The sequence below is a fragment of the Homarus americanus genome, unplaced genomic scaffold (assembly GCF_018991925.1).
Source record: "Homarus americanus isolate GMGI-L3 unplaced genomic scaffold, GMGI_Hamer_2.0 scaffold25467, whole genome shotgun sequence".
NCBI classification, from domain to species: domain Eukaryota; kingdom Metazoa; phylum Arthropoda; class Malacostraca; order Decapoda; family Nephropidae; genus Homarus; species Homarus americanus.
Window position 1 is genome coordinate 5,552,330 of NW_024732867.1, and position 18,058 is coordinate 5,570,387.

The following is an 18,058-nucleotide window of genomic DNA, read 5'->3' on the forward strand; positions in this document are numbered from 1 at the left end:
ATACGCTGTAGGGTCGCCTCTCTCTCGCTCTGTCATACGAGACGATGGTATCAAATCTGTCTCCACTTCCTGTGAGAATCAGTTATGCACGGATAATTTTTTATTATTATTATTATTATTGTTATTATTATTATTATTATTATTATTATTATTATTATTATTATTATTATTATTATTATTGGTAGGATTGGTGTACTGGGGAGGCAATATTTTGGTAATATATCGCTTATAAGGGCTGTAAAGGGGAAAGGGTGTTGAGGAGTGCTCTCAGAGGGAGACTGAAGGGTAAGGGAGGGGTGGGAGGGGTGAGGAGGGTTCTTGTCCAGGTGTCCATAGCAACTATGACGAGGTCACTGTATTTACTCAACCACGTGTGTACAGCAAGCGTCTGGCCTCTGATTTTTCCCTTCCAAGAACACACTGATAATATAAGACTTGTGTGTGTGTGGGGGGTGCGTGCGTGCGTGCGTGCGTGCGTGCGTGCGTGCGTGCGTGCGTGCGTGTGGGCGGGGGGGTTGATAAAAACGACCTGGAAATCGAAGTACTTGTCAATAGCAAACGTGCTACTCTTACTGACTAGCAGAACAACCCCTAAGTCTCGGACCAAAGCTGATACCTTCCACGAAAAGAAAGCAGCGATCCAGCGCGAACTTCGAAAACTAATGAACGAATGCTGAAAAATTATAGCGTGTGAAATATAAAAAAGTGCGGATCAACACAATATGTGTGAATCTTTCAATTCCGCAAAAAAAATATATGGCTCAACTACTCATGGCGTGGCCCCCCTCCGTTCATCCGAAGGTAACGTCCTAATTAAAGACGAAGAAGGCATCCGTCAGCGCAGGAAAGAGCACTACCATTCGTTGCTCAACCGAAACACCGATGTGGATGCCCTGACTACCCAGCAGGTTCCTCAGCACCCAGAGCTGACCCACCTCAGCTATCCTCGATTCTTGGATGAGGTAGCTACTGCCATCAAGCAGATGAAGTGTATAAGGCAGGACGGCCTCTGCTTTCCAGCCGTCTCCACTCTCTCCTGGAGAATATATGGGAAAAGGAGGAAATCCCCCAATATCTTACAGACGCCTCCGTCGTCAATATTTATAAGAACAAGGGAGACCGGTCAGACTACAGGAATTACCGCGGGGTCTCACTGCTGTCCAGAGCTGACAAGATTATCGCCCGAGTCCTCCTAAATAAACTTCTTCCTGAGGCGGAAAGCTTCCTCCCAGAATCTCATTGTGCCTTTGTACCATCATGTGCCACTGCTGACAGGAAAAGTGCAGAGAACAACATTGTGATATGCCCATGGCTTTCACTGACCTTACTAAGGACCTCGGCGCTGTCAACATGGGAAGCCCTCTGGCAGATCCTCAGTCATTTTGGCTTCTCACCAAAATTCATTGCCATTGTGAGGCAACTCCACGATGGCATGAACGGTAGTGTCGTTCCAGTGCCAATTCAGCTGGCGGGGTGGACATCCAATACCTGATGAAGGGACTCTTCAACATAGACGACTCCAGACAGGATCAAAGGTGTCGGTAGCTTCCATTACTGAACCTCAGTATGCTGACGACCTCACCCTCGTTGCTCACACTGAAAGTGACCCACAGGAGATCCTAAACACCTATGCAGATGAATATGCATACTTCGTCCTTGAGGTGAATGCACTTAAGACTCAGATTCTCTTTCAGCCTGCCCCTAGTTTAACCACACCTCCACCATCCATCCAACTTCACGAAACTACTCTCTTTATGTTACCCACTTTCAATACCTTGGCTCCCACCTGTCCACCACCTCGGACATCGATGAAGACATTGAACATCGGATCAGATACGCATCCCAAGCCTTTGGCAGATTCTGCACCCATGGTTTTAACTATAGGGAGCTGAAATTATTTACACAGTTGCACGTGAATCAAGTAGTGGGCCTCCCCACCCTGTTGTATGGCAGCGAGACATGGGTCACATACAGGAGGCACTTCAAGGCACTTAAAAACTTTCAGCAATCTAGTCTACGTTCTATCCTCCGAGTTCACTGGGAAGACAAGAGAACAAATGCCTGTATTCTCGCTGACACCAACTGTAGGAACATCGAGGCTACCATTATCCATAAACAACTACGTTGGATTGGCCCTGTTACCCGCATGGACGACCGTAGACTGCCAAAGTAGCTACTTTACAGTCTCCTAACGAATAGTAAACGTAATGCTGATGGACAACAAAAAAGTACTGTATTAGGATAGTCTTAAGACAAACCTAAAAAAGTGCCAAATCGACCACCTTGCATGCATACCGAAGCAGACAAACGTCAGCGCCGGAAAGACGCTGCTGGCGCACCTCCCACACTAGATGTAGCCCTCCACACGTGCAACATCTGTGGACTGCCCTGCCGGTCCCATATCGGCCTCTCGAGTCACATCAGAGCTCACCAACGAAGTTGACATCCTTCCATTGTATCATAGCTGGATGATCGTCATACTCGATTCCACGTGACAGCAAAGTAGTAGTAGTAGTAGTAGTAGTAGTAATAGTAGTGTGTGTGTGTGTGTGTGTGTGAGAGAGAGAGAGAGAGAGAGAGAGAGAGAGAGAGTTTGACATCGTATATAGTTTTTTTAATGGAATCACAGACTGTTTGTGTGTATGTGTGTTTTTGTATCCAAAGGTGTGTTTATGTGTGGTTGTTAATATGTTCTTTATTGTTTGTGTATTCATAAATGTGCTTATATGTATGTCTTTGTGTTTGTTGACGTTGTTAGTTGTTTGTATTTGTTCTTGTTGTATACGTGAATCACAATAAATGACCTCGTTCTCTCCTCTCCGTCAGATAATGAGATCGTGTTCCGTGACCCAGCTGGCGGACTCTCCATCTTTGACGCCGAGACCTTGACCTCTAGAGTCCTCGTCTCCAACATTACCTTCGTGAGTTACTTTATTTATTCTACTGTGCTTACTTCTTTACTCTACTCTGCTTACTTCTTTACTCTACTCTGCTTACTTCTTTACTCTACTCTGCTTACTTCTTTACTCTACTCTGCTTACTTCTTTACTCTACTCTGCTTACTTCTTTACTCTACTCTGCTTACTTCTTTACTCTACTCTGCTTACTTCTTTACTCTGCTGTCCTTACTTCTTTACTCATCTGTGTTCAATTCTTTACTCTGTTGTCCTTACTTCTTTACTCTACTCTGCTTACTTCTTTACTCTGTTGTCCTTACATCTTTACTCTACTCTGCTTACTTCTTTACTCTGCTGTCCTTACTTCTTTACTCTACTCTGCTTACTTCTTTACTCATCTGTGTTCAATTCTTTACTCTACTCTGCTTACTTCTTTACTCTACTCTGCTTACTTCTTTACTCATCTGTGTTCAATTCTTTACTCTGCTGTCCTTACTTCTTTACTCTGCTGTGCTTACTTCCTTACCCTACTGTGCTTACTCCTTTACTCTATTATTATAGTGAGTTTTGTCAGATCAAACCAAGCCAGTAGAAAAACATATACATACCAGTACCAATGATGTTATTCTTTGTAAAATGGGAAGATGTATTATACTGTACATGATATTATTGTGTATATATGTCATCAGTTCTCTGGTATGGAAACTTTGGTCTTGGCGGGAGGTGTATTGATTGTTTATCAGACCACAGCTTACTTTACTTTACTGTGCTTACTTTTTTTTACTGTTCTTACTTGTCTATATTACAGTGCTTACTTCCCTACTCAGTAACTTTACTCTCTTCCTCCAGCAAAAATCGACCCCTTGAGTGGAGAACTGTCTCAAACAATTAAAAACGGGGGGTCGGTGGCCAGAGGTGTGTGTGTGTGTGTGTGTGTGTGTGTGTGTGTTAAAGAGTTACACTGTCGCCTTTATTTTAATATTTCTTTGTTTCTGTTATTCAGCCACATTTTCTCTCCCCGCCCCCTTTACCTCTTTCTCTCCCTCCCTCCCTTCCCCATTCTCTCTCTCCCTCTCTCTTCGTCTCCCCTTAACCTCTCCCACTCCCTCCCTCTCCCACTTTATCTCCCCTTACCAACTCCCTCTTTCACTTCCCCTAAACTCTCCACTCTCCCTCTTTCACCTCGCATTACCTCCATCCCTCCCTCCCTCCCTCCTTCCCTCTTCCCCTCTCCTCTCCCACTTCCTCCCTTTCCCACTCTCCCTCATCTTACGTCTCCCAAATTCCTCTTCCACTTCACCTTTCCTCCCTCCTCTCCTTCCCCCTCCCCATCTCTTTTTCCTGCCTTCATCACCACTAACTCCTTCCTCTCGTCTCCCCACAGCGACAACTCAACGTGGCCCACTTCAGTGTCTCCCCCGACCTACGCTATGTCTTGCTGGCCGAACACGTGGAGAAGGTAAGTCACTCCCTCTGTAATCTCCCTCTATACCAGGTTATCGAAAAGCAACACCCCATAAATGTTTATGGTTTTGTACTGAAATCTGGACTTTCTTTTACGGGGATTCTGGGATTTGGGTCTTTTACAAATTTGTCTTTCAGTTTATAACTTAATTGTCTCTGTGATTCACCAGTAATGAGTTTAAGTGGTAAAATATCCGTGAATATTTTTTTTCGTTCTGTCTCGCTGTTTGTCGTTCTAATTTGCCAACATAGACTCAGTGTTGTGTTCATCATCGTCTTGCTCTGGGTGAAGGAAGATTTTTGGAACATGTGGGTAATTTTCAGTAGACTCAGTCAGCCTCTTGGTGTGTCTGATGAAGAGTGACGTGTGTTAGTCTACCTACGGGGTTAACCTTTTTGCTTCTGATGTACATCGATGTCTTGGGGAATAATTGAACAGTGATTGCTTAAACGCGTCACTAAGTTCACATTTAAACTCTGGGTATTTCATAAGACTCTTAGGATTACTTTTACAATGGATAATGGTGAGGTCCTCAGGATTATATTTAAACTTAGTAATGAGGACTTCTTGATAAACCTCAACATGACTTGCTAACATAACCAAGGAGACAGAGACCAAACTAATCCCGGGTATATAGTCTTTCAAGTTTGTCACTCCTCGGCTCTGATATGCCACCCTAAAACACACTCTTCTCACAGGAGACTTAATAGTTCTATTTCATCTATAAATAAACCTGGACCTTTTAAGTCTTAGACAGTATGTATTTCACTATAAGCTGATGACGTCAAACTTAAGGTCATAATTATTCATCTGTTTATTTACGTAATACATTTAATTTCCTTGTATTTTCGTTAAAGGTGGATCAAAGATTATAGAAACCTCCTGATAGCAGTAGTAGTGTATAAACAGCCAGCAACAGTATAACACTATAACAATGTCAATTCTTAACACCCACACTGATACACAACATTGTTCACTATGTATACAAATTATTAACACAAGTTGAGTCTCACCAGTTTTAGGGAAAGACGCCATGATACACAAGCCAACCACTATTATTCCTCAGGCGTTAATTAAAGTGACACCTATGTAGCTCCCTAATTAGCCTGTTATAGTGTCTCTCGTGGCTACTACTGTGTGCCATATGTCCTTATACCAACTTAATGTCTCTTGTCATCCATATAACTCCCCAGAAAAGTAATGACTCCTTTTTTCGTATCGTCTACTTATTGTTTTTGTGTTTTGTTTCCTCTTAATGTTTCCCAGAATATCTATATCTTTATTTATCTCTAAGGTACTCTGGGACACCTGATTCTCAACCTCTATAATGTTGGAGGTAGAGCCAGACCTCCATGACCTCTCTCTCAGGGCACCTTATACCCTGAGTAGATAGAGTCAGACCTCCATGACCTCTCTCTCAGGGCACCCTACGAGGAAGAGATATTGTTGACTTCTTCATTATTCATAAGATCTAACACATAAGCTATTTAAACCTTCCTTCGTGTGTAATGACGAGGAGGAGTTCAATAAGATGTTTGTCGTGTAAGTTGTTGTTGATGAAAACATATTGAATTTTTTTTTTTTTTTTAGCCAAGATTTCTGTGTTTAATGAGACTTTGTGTGAACGACTAAATGTTGACAAAATGGAACGTAAACAAATGTGTGAGAATTTAAATGGACATGTCTAATATTATCACTTCTCTCACTCCTATTCATTCATTTACTTATTATGCCTTCCTTCCTTCCTTCCTTCCTTCCTTTCTTTCTTCCTTCCTTCTGTTCTTCCTTCCTTCTGTTCTTCCTTCCTTCTGTCGTTCGTTCCTTCCTTCCTTCCTTCTGTTCTTCCTTCCTTCTGTCGTTCCTTCCTTCCTTCCTTCCTTCTTTTTTCTGTTCTTCCTTCCTTCCTTGTCTATGCCCTTCATTCTCCCCTCCCTTCCCTCCCCCACACTGTCCTCGCCCTTCTTTCTATCCATCCCTCACTCCCCTCTTTCCTCCTGTCATCACCCTCTCCTTGTCATTCCCTTTTTTATCTTTCTCTCTCTCTCTCCCCTCACCCTCAACTCTTTTTCCCTCCTTACTCTGTCCTTGCTCTCCTTTTCATCCCTTTCCCCTTACTCTCCCCTCCCTTCCCTCTCTGCCTTGTCCTTCCCCTCCTCTCCTCTCCCCCAACCCTTCCTCACTCTCCTGTACATAAGTCTCTCCCCCTCCTTTCCTCCCCCACCTTGCCCTTCCCCTCCCCCTCCTCAGGCGTGATTGGTAACGTCACAAGGGGAGGGGCGCTGGGTGCTAGGTGCTGAGGGTGATGATCGTATTATGGCTCTCGAGGCTCCAACACCAACTGATGTTTACCACAATTTGTATATCTGGAAAATTTACATATACGGAAAATTTGTATATATGGAGCATGTTTATGTATCGTATGGATGAATAATTTGTGTATATAGAGCATGTTTATGTATCTTATGGATGAATAATTTGTATATATGGAGCATGCTTATGTATCTTATGGATGAATAATTTGTATATATAGAGCATGTTTATGTATCGTATGGATGAAGAATTTGTATATAGGATAATTTGTATATTAGAGGAAGTATATGTGGAGGAGATTTGGTATATACGGAATATATGTTGAGGTATGATTTATGTATATGGATAATTTATATTTACATGGAAGTGTATTTTTTATAAATGGAGGAGAATTAGTGAGTCACCGCCAGGGGGAGACACCGGTGTCGTCACCATGTAAACAATGGCCCAGCGCATGTGTAGTAGAGGAGGGAGGAAGACTTGATGAACGAGGGAGTTAGAATAATGAACGATGATGAACGAGAGAATTAACGAAATTAATGATAAACGAGATAGTTAAAAATTATCAATGATTCACATTTTCTTGATGTACTGGAAAAATATTCAGAATTTCCACGTAGATACTGATGTGATTCTTTCCTAATTTATGTTAAACAAACAACAATGGCAGATAATAAATAAAAGTGATAGACAAACAAACAAAAGGATTAGATGTAACACAACAAACAATCAGATGAATACGATAATTATAATTTGTTTTATCATTACTGACTCGAGTTGCGAACCTTTAGAGCTTGTTGTAGCGCTGTGGAGAAGGACTTACCCCCCCCTCTCCTTCACCCGCTGTGTGTGTGTGTGTGTGTGTGTGTGTGTGTGTGTGTGTGTGTGTAATAACAATTATATATAATGAGGATGATTAACGTCTCATTGAAAAAAAAAAACAGCTGCCAAAATATGAAAATATACAAACGGCATAAGTAATACAAATAACACATAATGACAAAAGTGCGGTCCATTTAACAAGGAATTTCAGCGTAGTTACAATACAACAGGGAAATTGGTCAGGAGTGAACACATAAATTATCTACGAGTTGTTGATTATTTTTACAATGGTTGATACGGGATGTTTTTGTAACAATCAGTAGGTGGTCGTATAGGCTGGATACGGATACGGTGTATAGTACTGAAGCTTCGTCCCAAACTTGCAAATGAGGTCACGAAGATTATCAGAGAGGAATGAGAAGGTCATCCTCTTGGGGTGTGGGCTATGTGGTTGATCCCAGGTGTTGTAACTGTGGCGGCCGGCATGATGTTAACTCACGGCAATGCCCCAATCGCCCGTCTGTGCCAGGGGAAAAGCCTCCCTGAAGGCCGCGTCTACCACAACGCCCCCCAGTCTGAGCCGCCTACCTCTGCGTCCCGTCTGTCTCCAGCAACGCCTTCTTCAACAACACCTGCCCCTGCCTGGCCTCACATTGGCTGCAACACGGCAGTTCCTCTTCCAAGATTTTGCCAACCGTATTGAAAAACTCTTCGTTACACTCTGTACCACCATCTCCGACCTACTCTTGCCCTCTGTTGCCACCCAGTCACTCCTCTCTTCTGGTTTGACACAAGCTGGTAGTCACTCTGTGAGCCCCTCTTGCTCACGGCCTACTCCACCGCCGGCGGCCTTCACTACTGGTGTAGCGCCTACCGGACCAGCCCTGGTGTGTCTTGCTGCCCCCGAGCCAAGTCCTGCCTCATCTTCACGACACGTGGTGCCTCAACCTGTCCACCCACCGCAAGCCGCGCCCGCTCCTGTGTCTGTGCTGTCTCCACCAGGGCTACCATTTGGACCTGAGGACACCACCCCCGGCTACCCGTACCCCACCGGCATGTCGACGCACACGCCATCACAATCACACAAAAAGGTGTCCCTCAATATTGTCAATGGCTATGTGCCTCCCTCCACCCCTACTGTACCTGTCCCACCACACCATATCACCTCCACCCCCACTGTACTTCGTCACGCCTAGTACATAGGCAACCCTGAGCCTGGCGGCACTGTTTGTAAACTTTGTGGTCAACCCGACTCTCACACCCTCTCTCACTACATCCTCACTCGCCCTATGACCTCCTCCTACAGGTACCCAGCCGTTACCAACACCTCTTCCCTCCCTGACCAGATATCCCTCCTCCTAGTGACAGGCCTGGCACTTGACATTATTAGGGGCCTGCCACACTTTGCCAAAAACAGATAAATTGTACCGGGAATTTTTCCCCCCCACACACTCATCATTCTGTCACTTTATTTAACTTGCTGATAAAACCCATGACCCTTCAGGCTTTTACGCCCTTAATGCATGGGTCAGAAAGGCAAGCATGAACTATGCATGCTTCCCAGGTGGGCGCTGTAATCGCCTCTGCCCTTCACCTTGCATAGGATGTAAGGGGGTGCCCAATAAACTAGCCCTCTCGGGGGCAATCTAAAAAAAAATCTAAATCTCTTGGTAGGTGATATAAGATAGGGGAGAATAGTCTTGCACGCCTTCTTCTGCACTCTTTCTAGGAGTTATTGTTGTGTGGCATTTATGGAAGAAGATCGGGCAGGGAGGCATAGATGAAATCAGGAAATATGAATGTTGTGTAAACATTTATGAGCTCAGCTGCGGGAACTGCGAAGGACTTGAGACGATGGAGGATGTGGAGACGATAGCTGGCAGATTTGACGGTTGTACTGACGTGTACTTTCCAGTTCAGTGTTATCTATAGTGACGCCGAGAATGTGTTGGAGCCCAGTGTGATGGAGGAAGGAGGGACATGGTCAGAGAGGTTGATGTGCATAACCTTGGTCTTGGTATGGTTGATATTGACATGGTTGGTGGTAGACCAACCTGGGAGACTGTTCATTATGTTCTGGTTGGCACTGTAGTCGGGAGCCCAGTTGTTCAGAGTGATGCCAAAGGTGTCTGTGTGTGTGTGTGTTTGTGTGTTTGTGTTACCAGGGCGTAGTAGCAGTTCCCCAATAAATGTTTGCTTTGGTGAAGTATTAAAGTTGTTTACTGTACACAAACCTCTCTCTATCAGCTATTATCTCTGTTTACAAAAGTACTCAATAGCAGGTGTTAGGTCGGTATCATTATAAGGAGGGGGGAAAGTCGATCACCTGAGCAACACAGGTAAGAGACGACCATAACCACGAGGCTCACATATACTACGTCCAGGAGTTGTGGCCCTCAGTCAGCCGAGACACAGCAGGTGACAATAACAAGTGGCGTTACCATGGTAGTCTCTCCCCCACCAGGTGTGTGTGTGTGTGTGTGTGTGTGTGTGTGTGTGTGTGTGTGTGTGTGTGTGTGTGTGTGTGTGTGTGTGTGTGTGTGTGTGTGTGTGTGTGTGTGTGTGTGTGTGTGTGTGTGTGTGTGTTAAAATGTATGATTATGCGTAGGGTATTCGTGTATGCGTGTATGATTGTATTCTTGTTTGCTTATAGACGGCATGAATGAGATAGAGAGATAGGAGGGGGGGGATCATGGGCGCCCAGAGGACCTCATAAAACAGAGTAGTGAAGTATGTCGCCTCCCGGTATGGCTATGACCTGCCCGGTGCTGGTGGTGGACGACCGGCTGTATCCCCACCACCAGTACTACCACCACCACAGCAACAACCACCACGACAACAATCACCACCACCACCACCACAACAACAATCACCACCACCACCACAACAATTATCACCACAGCAACAATTACCACCTTCACCAGTACTACCGCCACCACCATCACCACAACAACTAATACCACCATTACCACGATAACTATCACCACCACCACCACCACCACCACCACCACCACCACAACAACAACAACAACAACAACAATCATTACCACAACAACAAAAATCACTACCACCACAGCAACAACAATCTCAACCAACACCACAAAAGTATCAACAATCACTACCACCACAACAGTAACAACAATCACCACCACCACAACAATCACCAGCACCGCCACCACCACAACAGAACCATCAACACCGTTACAACCATTGCTACTACCATTATTGCAACCTATCAACACAGCTACTACCACGACTACTGCTAATAGCACCATCTTAGTCAATATACACCAACCACTAACCAACCATTACAGTCACTAGTACTACCACCACAACAACCACAACCACTACAGTAACTGGTTAGGACGTGTTTGAAACAGGTATCGCCATCGTTTCAGATTTACCGCTCAAATCCATATTTTCAACAGCATGTGGGTGATGTAAGTTTATAAAAAAAAAAGTTAAACATTTAATAAAAAAAAACTAATAAAAGTGTCGGTTGTTCTGTGATAAATGAGAAATTAATGTGTTTTGTATTGACACTTTTGTAGCCTGTACCTCGTGAACGGTTATACATGACGTAAAAAATTATAAATTGAGTTTTGTTAAGTGTGTTTAGTATGATGTGATATATATGTTATATATAACTTTGTGCTATAGGAAGTTATTTATATGTGACCACGTGAATATTAGACAACCAGGCTTATTTCGTCAGATGATTAAATACGCTAACCTAACCTAACCAAACGTAACCTAACCTAACCTAACCTAACCTAACCTCACAAAACATAACAGAACATAAGATAACATAACATAACATAACTTACCCTCCCCCTCCCCCCTCCAGGTAGTGTTATAGTGTTTAAACATTAGGTGAAATAAACTACTAGGGAGGGGATGCCTATTCTTCACCTGATCCTCCCATAGTTATCGGACCATGATAGCGATTAATTGGCATTTATTTAGCAGAGAATTGAGTTTAATATTGACGATGAATTGTGTGGTTAAGTTAGGTTGGCTTCTTCGTGTATGATTGATGGTGGATGACCTGGATTAATGACTTGAATTGATGACTAGTGACCTACTCCGACCCTTTTTTTCACGGCATTATTCACGATTTTTTTGACAGATTTACCTTCGTATATTAATCAATCACGACGCCATTTTTTATACAGAATTTTAGATTCGGTTCGGTTCGGTTCGGTTCGGTTCGGTTCGGTTCGGTTAGGTTAGGTTAGGTTAGGTTAGGTTAGGTTTGGTTTGGTTTGGTTCGGTTTGGTTTGAAAATATCAGAAAACGAATCTTCAGGTGATCCAGAATTTATACAATTTATTAATTTTCCAGGAATTACAAAAGTTACGGAAAATCACCCAATTGTCATTCTTTTTCTTTTTTCCTGACTTCCTTTTTTCTTTCTTGTCTATAATTTTGTTTCTTGTATTTTTATTTTATTTTGTTTATTTTTTATTGTTTCTTTATTTTTTTTCTATTCATTTATTTATTGTTTTTTATTGTTTTTTATTTTTATTTATTATTATTAATTTTGTTTCACACGTCATCGCCGTTACTGTGAGCTGAGCCGCTACTTGACCGACTACCTCAGTACAGTAGATGTTGGGAGGGACACAGAGGGTTACGACATAGGCTGGACCAAGGGACGTATTTCCGATGTCTCATTCTCTCTATTTTTTCTCTCTCTCTCTCTCTCTCTCTCTCTCTCTCTCTCTCTCTCTCTCTCTCTCTCTCTCTCTCTCTCTCTCTCTCTCTCTCTCTCTCTCTCTATTTTGGTGTCTCATTCTCATTCTCTCTCGCTCTTATTCTTTCATTCTTTCTCTTACTCTCTCTCTCTCTCATGATGTTTGATAGGTTTTCATTCCTTTAGTCTCTGTCGATATTTAAGAGATCTGTCAAAAATTACACAAAACACTCGGACACACACTCAAGAGCTCCTCACCTCATACTTCCTGTCTTCCTCACCCAGGACACGTTTCCTCCAAGCTGATGACCTTAAAGAACTTGGGCATCACCTGAAGAATCCCCACCCCAGCTAATTTTACCTAAAGAGGGACGAGGCTAGGTTGGGTTTTTCTATGGGTGAATAACCCATCCGGGCACATGTCATCGTCTCAAACGGGGCCTGGGGGCGAAAATAAAACAATAAATAAAGATTATAAGAGAAAAAGCCAATATTAATCTACACCACCAAGATGCCGGAAAACCATCTTTTTGAAGTGAGACAAATTGTATGAGTATGGAAACACAGAAGGAGGCAGAACATTCCACAGTTTAGCTGTGTGAGGAAAGAAGGATGTACTATAATGGGTTATTCTAGTGTAACCGACATCCACACAGACGCGGTGGGCACCGCGGGCAAGACGTGTGTTACGAGCCCACGGCCTTGCCGGCGGTACATAGGATGCCAAATCCACCGAACATTGCCCGTTAAAGTACCTGGAAAAGAGAGAGAGTGAAGCAATATTGCGGCGAAAAGAAAATTAAGAGAGATTATTGACTAAAGGAGGAGAGTTAATAAGACGAAATGCCTTTGATTCCACCCTATCTAACAGTTGGACAGAAGAAGAGCCACCCCAGATATGAGAGCAGTACTCCAAGTTAGGATGAATGAATCCCTTAAAAAATTGAAGCAACTGCTCAGGAGTGAAGTAGCTACGGCATCTGTACAACATTCCCAGCTTTCGGGAGGCAGCTTTCGCAGTGTTGTGGATGTGTGGCTTCCATGACAGATTAGACTATGGTGGGAATTCTTCAGGTGATCCGAACTTGTTACTACTGAGGCAGAACTTGAAGGGGATTATAACCACTTGATTATAATGTTATGACTGCGAGTAATAATTGTACAGACTAATAGATAAAAAAGCACTGACAGACAGACAGACAGACACGCAGAAATACGAGTACACAGACCGACAGACACCGATACACACAAACCGAAGGGGGGGTAAATCATGCTCGCTACCAATGGGTAATGAAAACAAGTGAACAGTTTTTTCAGCGTTATGGTGACGGTAATGGTGATGGTTGTTGTGTTGACGCCATTAACAAGCGAGGCTGACACTTTGTAGATAATGTGGTTAATATTTCAGGATTGTGGTGTTGATGGCTGTGGTAGTGTTGAGTGTGGTGTTGATGGCTGTGGTAGTGTTGAGTGTGGTGTTGACAATATGTTTTAAATGTGGTGATGGTGAACCAGGCCTATATCTGTAGGCTGGAACGTTTATATTATACTGTATTGGGTTTTAGGAGCGAAACCCAATTGTCAGTTTCTCCTTGTATTGAGGAACTGTTGTTTGTACAAATCCCGAGTGTATATCAACCGTAACTTTCACTATTTATGAGTGTGAAGAGAAGGACGGGTGCTATGTAAATAGACCGTTTAATCACGTCCTTCTGATATGAGAGTTTGAGTGGGACTGACCTCTTGGGTGCCGGCTTTTCCATGCTGACCCAAGCAGTCACTGGGCGCACCCCAAGGAAGCTACCAATCACGTGAACAACATGACAACTCATAGCCAGTGGAAAGTTACAGGGGATGAATCAGTATATAAATCAAATGTAATTAACCCATTTATATAATCTTTCTGTTGATGAGACAGGGGCTATTACATCGCTCGGCCACCTACCTTCCAAGCTCCACGAGGACTAAATAAACTCGCAGACTACATCCTATACATAAACCTAACCATGTTACAAACATATATGTAAACACTAAGCTGGGGATTCTGAAACCGTAGGGTTTTCATCAACTACAGGGGTTCTAGACTTAAGTGTCTTACGGGTTAGTATGTTGTGAACAATTGTCAACTTGAATGACACTGACTTATAATAACAAAACAGAAACATAACTGCCAGAATTAACACAATTATGGGAATTGTTAGACTTGGTATTGCAAATTCATGTGAAAAATAAAATGGCAGATTATTACTCAAATCAGCAAATTGGGATTCTTTCAAGTTGGAAATAACTTTTAATTTCTCTGAAACAATCTGAAGGTCACCAACAATAAAGTTCATAACAGGAAACAAGGGAATTAAATCAGAAGTGCGATTTAAATTCAAAGCAAAATGCTGATGAGTAGGCAAGGTCCGTAATGAACTACAAGTTACTTCACAGTAATCCCGAGCCTTGTAATGACCTTTCACAACTAACTGCTTACCACCATCGCGGCATTTTAAAATAACAGTAGTGTCATTAGGAAAGAAAAAGTATTGCATATTATGGAGATGAGCGTGAAACACAGTTTTAACACTAACTGGCCTATAGCTGCATTGCGTAAGCGCTGTGTGTACATTAGTTTGTAGGACCGCCAATTCACATATCCCTTCTGCAGCAGGAATAAATGCGAAAACATAGGCTGGACATCCGTGTAAGTATAGATATGACGACTTACACCTCGATAGTACCCTAGGATCATCTAATGCTAATAAAGAATATTTTTCATCTACAAGCAAAAGTTCTTTAGGCCTATCCAAAGCATACAGTGTGTCATTAACAAACCAAGGGAAGGGTTCTAAATGCCATGCATTAAACTTATCCTGCCCTAGCATAGGTATGTGGATAAGGATAGCATTGTGCGTGAGAGTCGACTCCAATAGAGAGTAATAGTATCCCACCACTGCCACCTATGAACCAGGCCTATGTCTATAGGCTGGAACGTTTATATTATATTGGGTTTTAGTAGCGAAACCCAATTGTCTGTTTCTCCTTTTATTGAGGAACTGTTGTTTGTACAATTCCCGAGTGTATATCAACCGTAACTTCCACTATTTATAAGTGTGAAGAGAAGGACGGGGCTATTTAAATAGACCGTTTAATCACGTCCTTCTGATGTGAGGTTTTGAGTGGGACTGACCTCTTGGGTGCCGGCTTTTCCATGCTGACCCAAGCAGTCACTGTGCGCACCCCAAGGAAGCTACCAATCACGTGAACAACATGACAACTCATAGCCAGTGGAAAGTTACAGGGGATGAATCAGTATATAAATCATATGTAATTAACCCATTTATATAACCTTTCTGTTGATGAGACAGGGGCTATTACAATGGTGATTCAATTTTTCTTCTTTTTTTTTTTCCAACTAAATGAAATTGTGAGGTGGCCGAGTGGCTATAGAACTCGCCTCCTGCACAAAGAGTCGTTGGTTTGTGCCTGGGTAGCTGGGTACCTAACTTTACAATGAGGGAAGCGAAGGTTGTCGAGTGCACTGCTGGTCACATTACTCTCTACGTTACCCAAGCATTTTGTCATTTTTCGAGGGTTAAACCCAAACGACCCGTCAGGTATATGGAACCGACTTTCACTTGAATTAATGAGTGGCAATCGACATAGTGTTAACCCGTGAGAACTACTGATGGTCTAAAACAACAACGAACACAACCACTATATCCAAGGTGATCCAAATAAGATTATAGACCATTTTAAAGACCTAGAACTATGGGGTACAGGATAAAACAGGTAATAGGTTTAATTTATGAGAATATATCAGGTGAAGACGAAAGGTGTAATTAGTGGAGATCATATATTATTTTGCGTCTATAGTTAAAAGAAAAGGATTTAAACACTTGTCAGAAGCAACAGTAAGACACACCTGTACCGACACACCTGTACCGACACACCTGTGCCGACACACTTGTACTGACACACTTGTACCGACCCACTTGTACCAACACACCTGTACCGACACACCTGTACCGACTCACCTATACGACACACTGTACGACACACATACGACACACCTGTACCGACACACCTGTACCGACACACCTGTACCAACACACCTGTACCAACACACCTGTACTGGACACACTTGTACCGACCCACTTGTACCAACACACCTGTACTGACACACCTGTACTGAAACACTCGAACACCTGTACCGACACACCTGTACACACACCTGTACTGACTGACACACCTGTACACACCTGTACCGACACACCTGTACGACACACCTGTACTGACACACCTGTACGACACACCTGTACTGACACACCTGTACCGACACACCTATACCGACACACTTGTACCGACCCACTTGTACCAACACACCTGTACCGACACACCTGCACCGACACACCCGTACGACACACCTGTACCGACACACCTGTACCGACACACCTGTACCGACACACCTGTACCGACACACCTGTACCGACACCCCTACTCGCACTATTCTAATATTTTCCCCATGTCTACACTCATAGCTTTTAAAAGTTAATTATATCCCATTTGTAAAACACTTTTTAAGGAATTACTGTCACCTACACAACCCGGCAGCTTATTCCGTTCATCAACAAGTCTTTAGGTGAAAGAGAAACACCCAATTCTTACTATTATGTAGCTATTGTGGCCGATGTGTGAAGGTCGTTTTGTGAGATGCCGTTTAATAGTTTACCTCCCCGTTCTTCCTCCCCCTGATGACTTCATTGGTGGACCCAGCAGCGGCGTAGATCATAGTATTACGAATTACACGACAGGTGCTTCAACTACACGACAGGTGGTTAAATTACACGACAGGTGCTTAAACTACACTACGGGTGTTTAAACTACACGACGGGTGTTTAAACTACACGACAAGTGTTTAAACTACACGACAGGTGTTTAAACTACAAGACAGGTGCTTAAACTACACGACAGGTGCTTAAACTACACGACGGGTGTTTAAACTACACGACAGGTGCTTCAACTACACGACAGGTGGTTAAATTACACGACAGGTGCTTAAACTACACTACGGGTGTTTAAACTACACGACAGGTGCTTCAACTACACGACAAGTGTTTAAACTACACGGCAGGTGTTTAAACTACAAGACAGGTGCTTAAACTACACGACAGGTGCTTAAACTACACGACGGGTGTTTAAACTACACGACAGGTGCTTCAACTACACGACAGGTGCTTCAACTACACGACAGGTGATTAAACTACTCGACAGGTGTTAAACAACACGACTGGTGCTTAAACTACACGAAAGGTGCTTAAAGATACACGACAGGTGGCCTAACAGTACACGACAGGTGTTTAAAATATACTACAACTGCTTAAAACTATATTACAGGTGTGTATTAATTGACTCTCTCTCTCGGAGAGACACACGCCATTAAACCACAGACATACGCCATTAAACCATAGACATGCCATTAAACCACAGACATACGCCATTAAACCATAGACATGCCATTAAACCACAGACATTATTATTAAACCACAGAGACTTATTAAAACCACACACACACACACACACACACACACACACACACACACACACACACACACACACACACACACACACACTCCACCCACCTTTCCTTTACTCCCTCCTTTCAAGACGTATAACTATTCTACGGTTTAACCCTGTCATACATCTACCAGTCTACCAGTACCACTTTAACATACATCTACTCAGTCTACCAGAAGCACCACATACTCCACCAGTCTACTCAGTACCTACCACATCTACCAGTACCATCAACATATATACACTAGCCCTACCAGTACCACTAACATACATCTACCAGCCTACCAGCACCACTAACATGCACCT

At 43.1% G+C, this 18,058-nt stretch overlaps 1 protein-coding gene across 1 annotated transcript in view; it reads left to right on the forward strand.

Moving 5' to 3' along the window:
* The window catches only part of LOC121869147 (dipeptidyl peptidase 4-like), a gene marked incomplete in the record, with an annotated part of 203,566 nt that overhangs the window by 29,804 nt on the left and 155,704 nt on the right, over positions 1-18,058 (forward strand). The window contains 2 exon segments of the mRNA XM_042370335.1: positions 2,827-2,921; positions 4,282-4,356. Of these exon segments, the coding sequence (XP_042226269.1) occupies positions 2,827-2,921; positions 4,282-4,356 (170 nt within the window).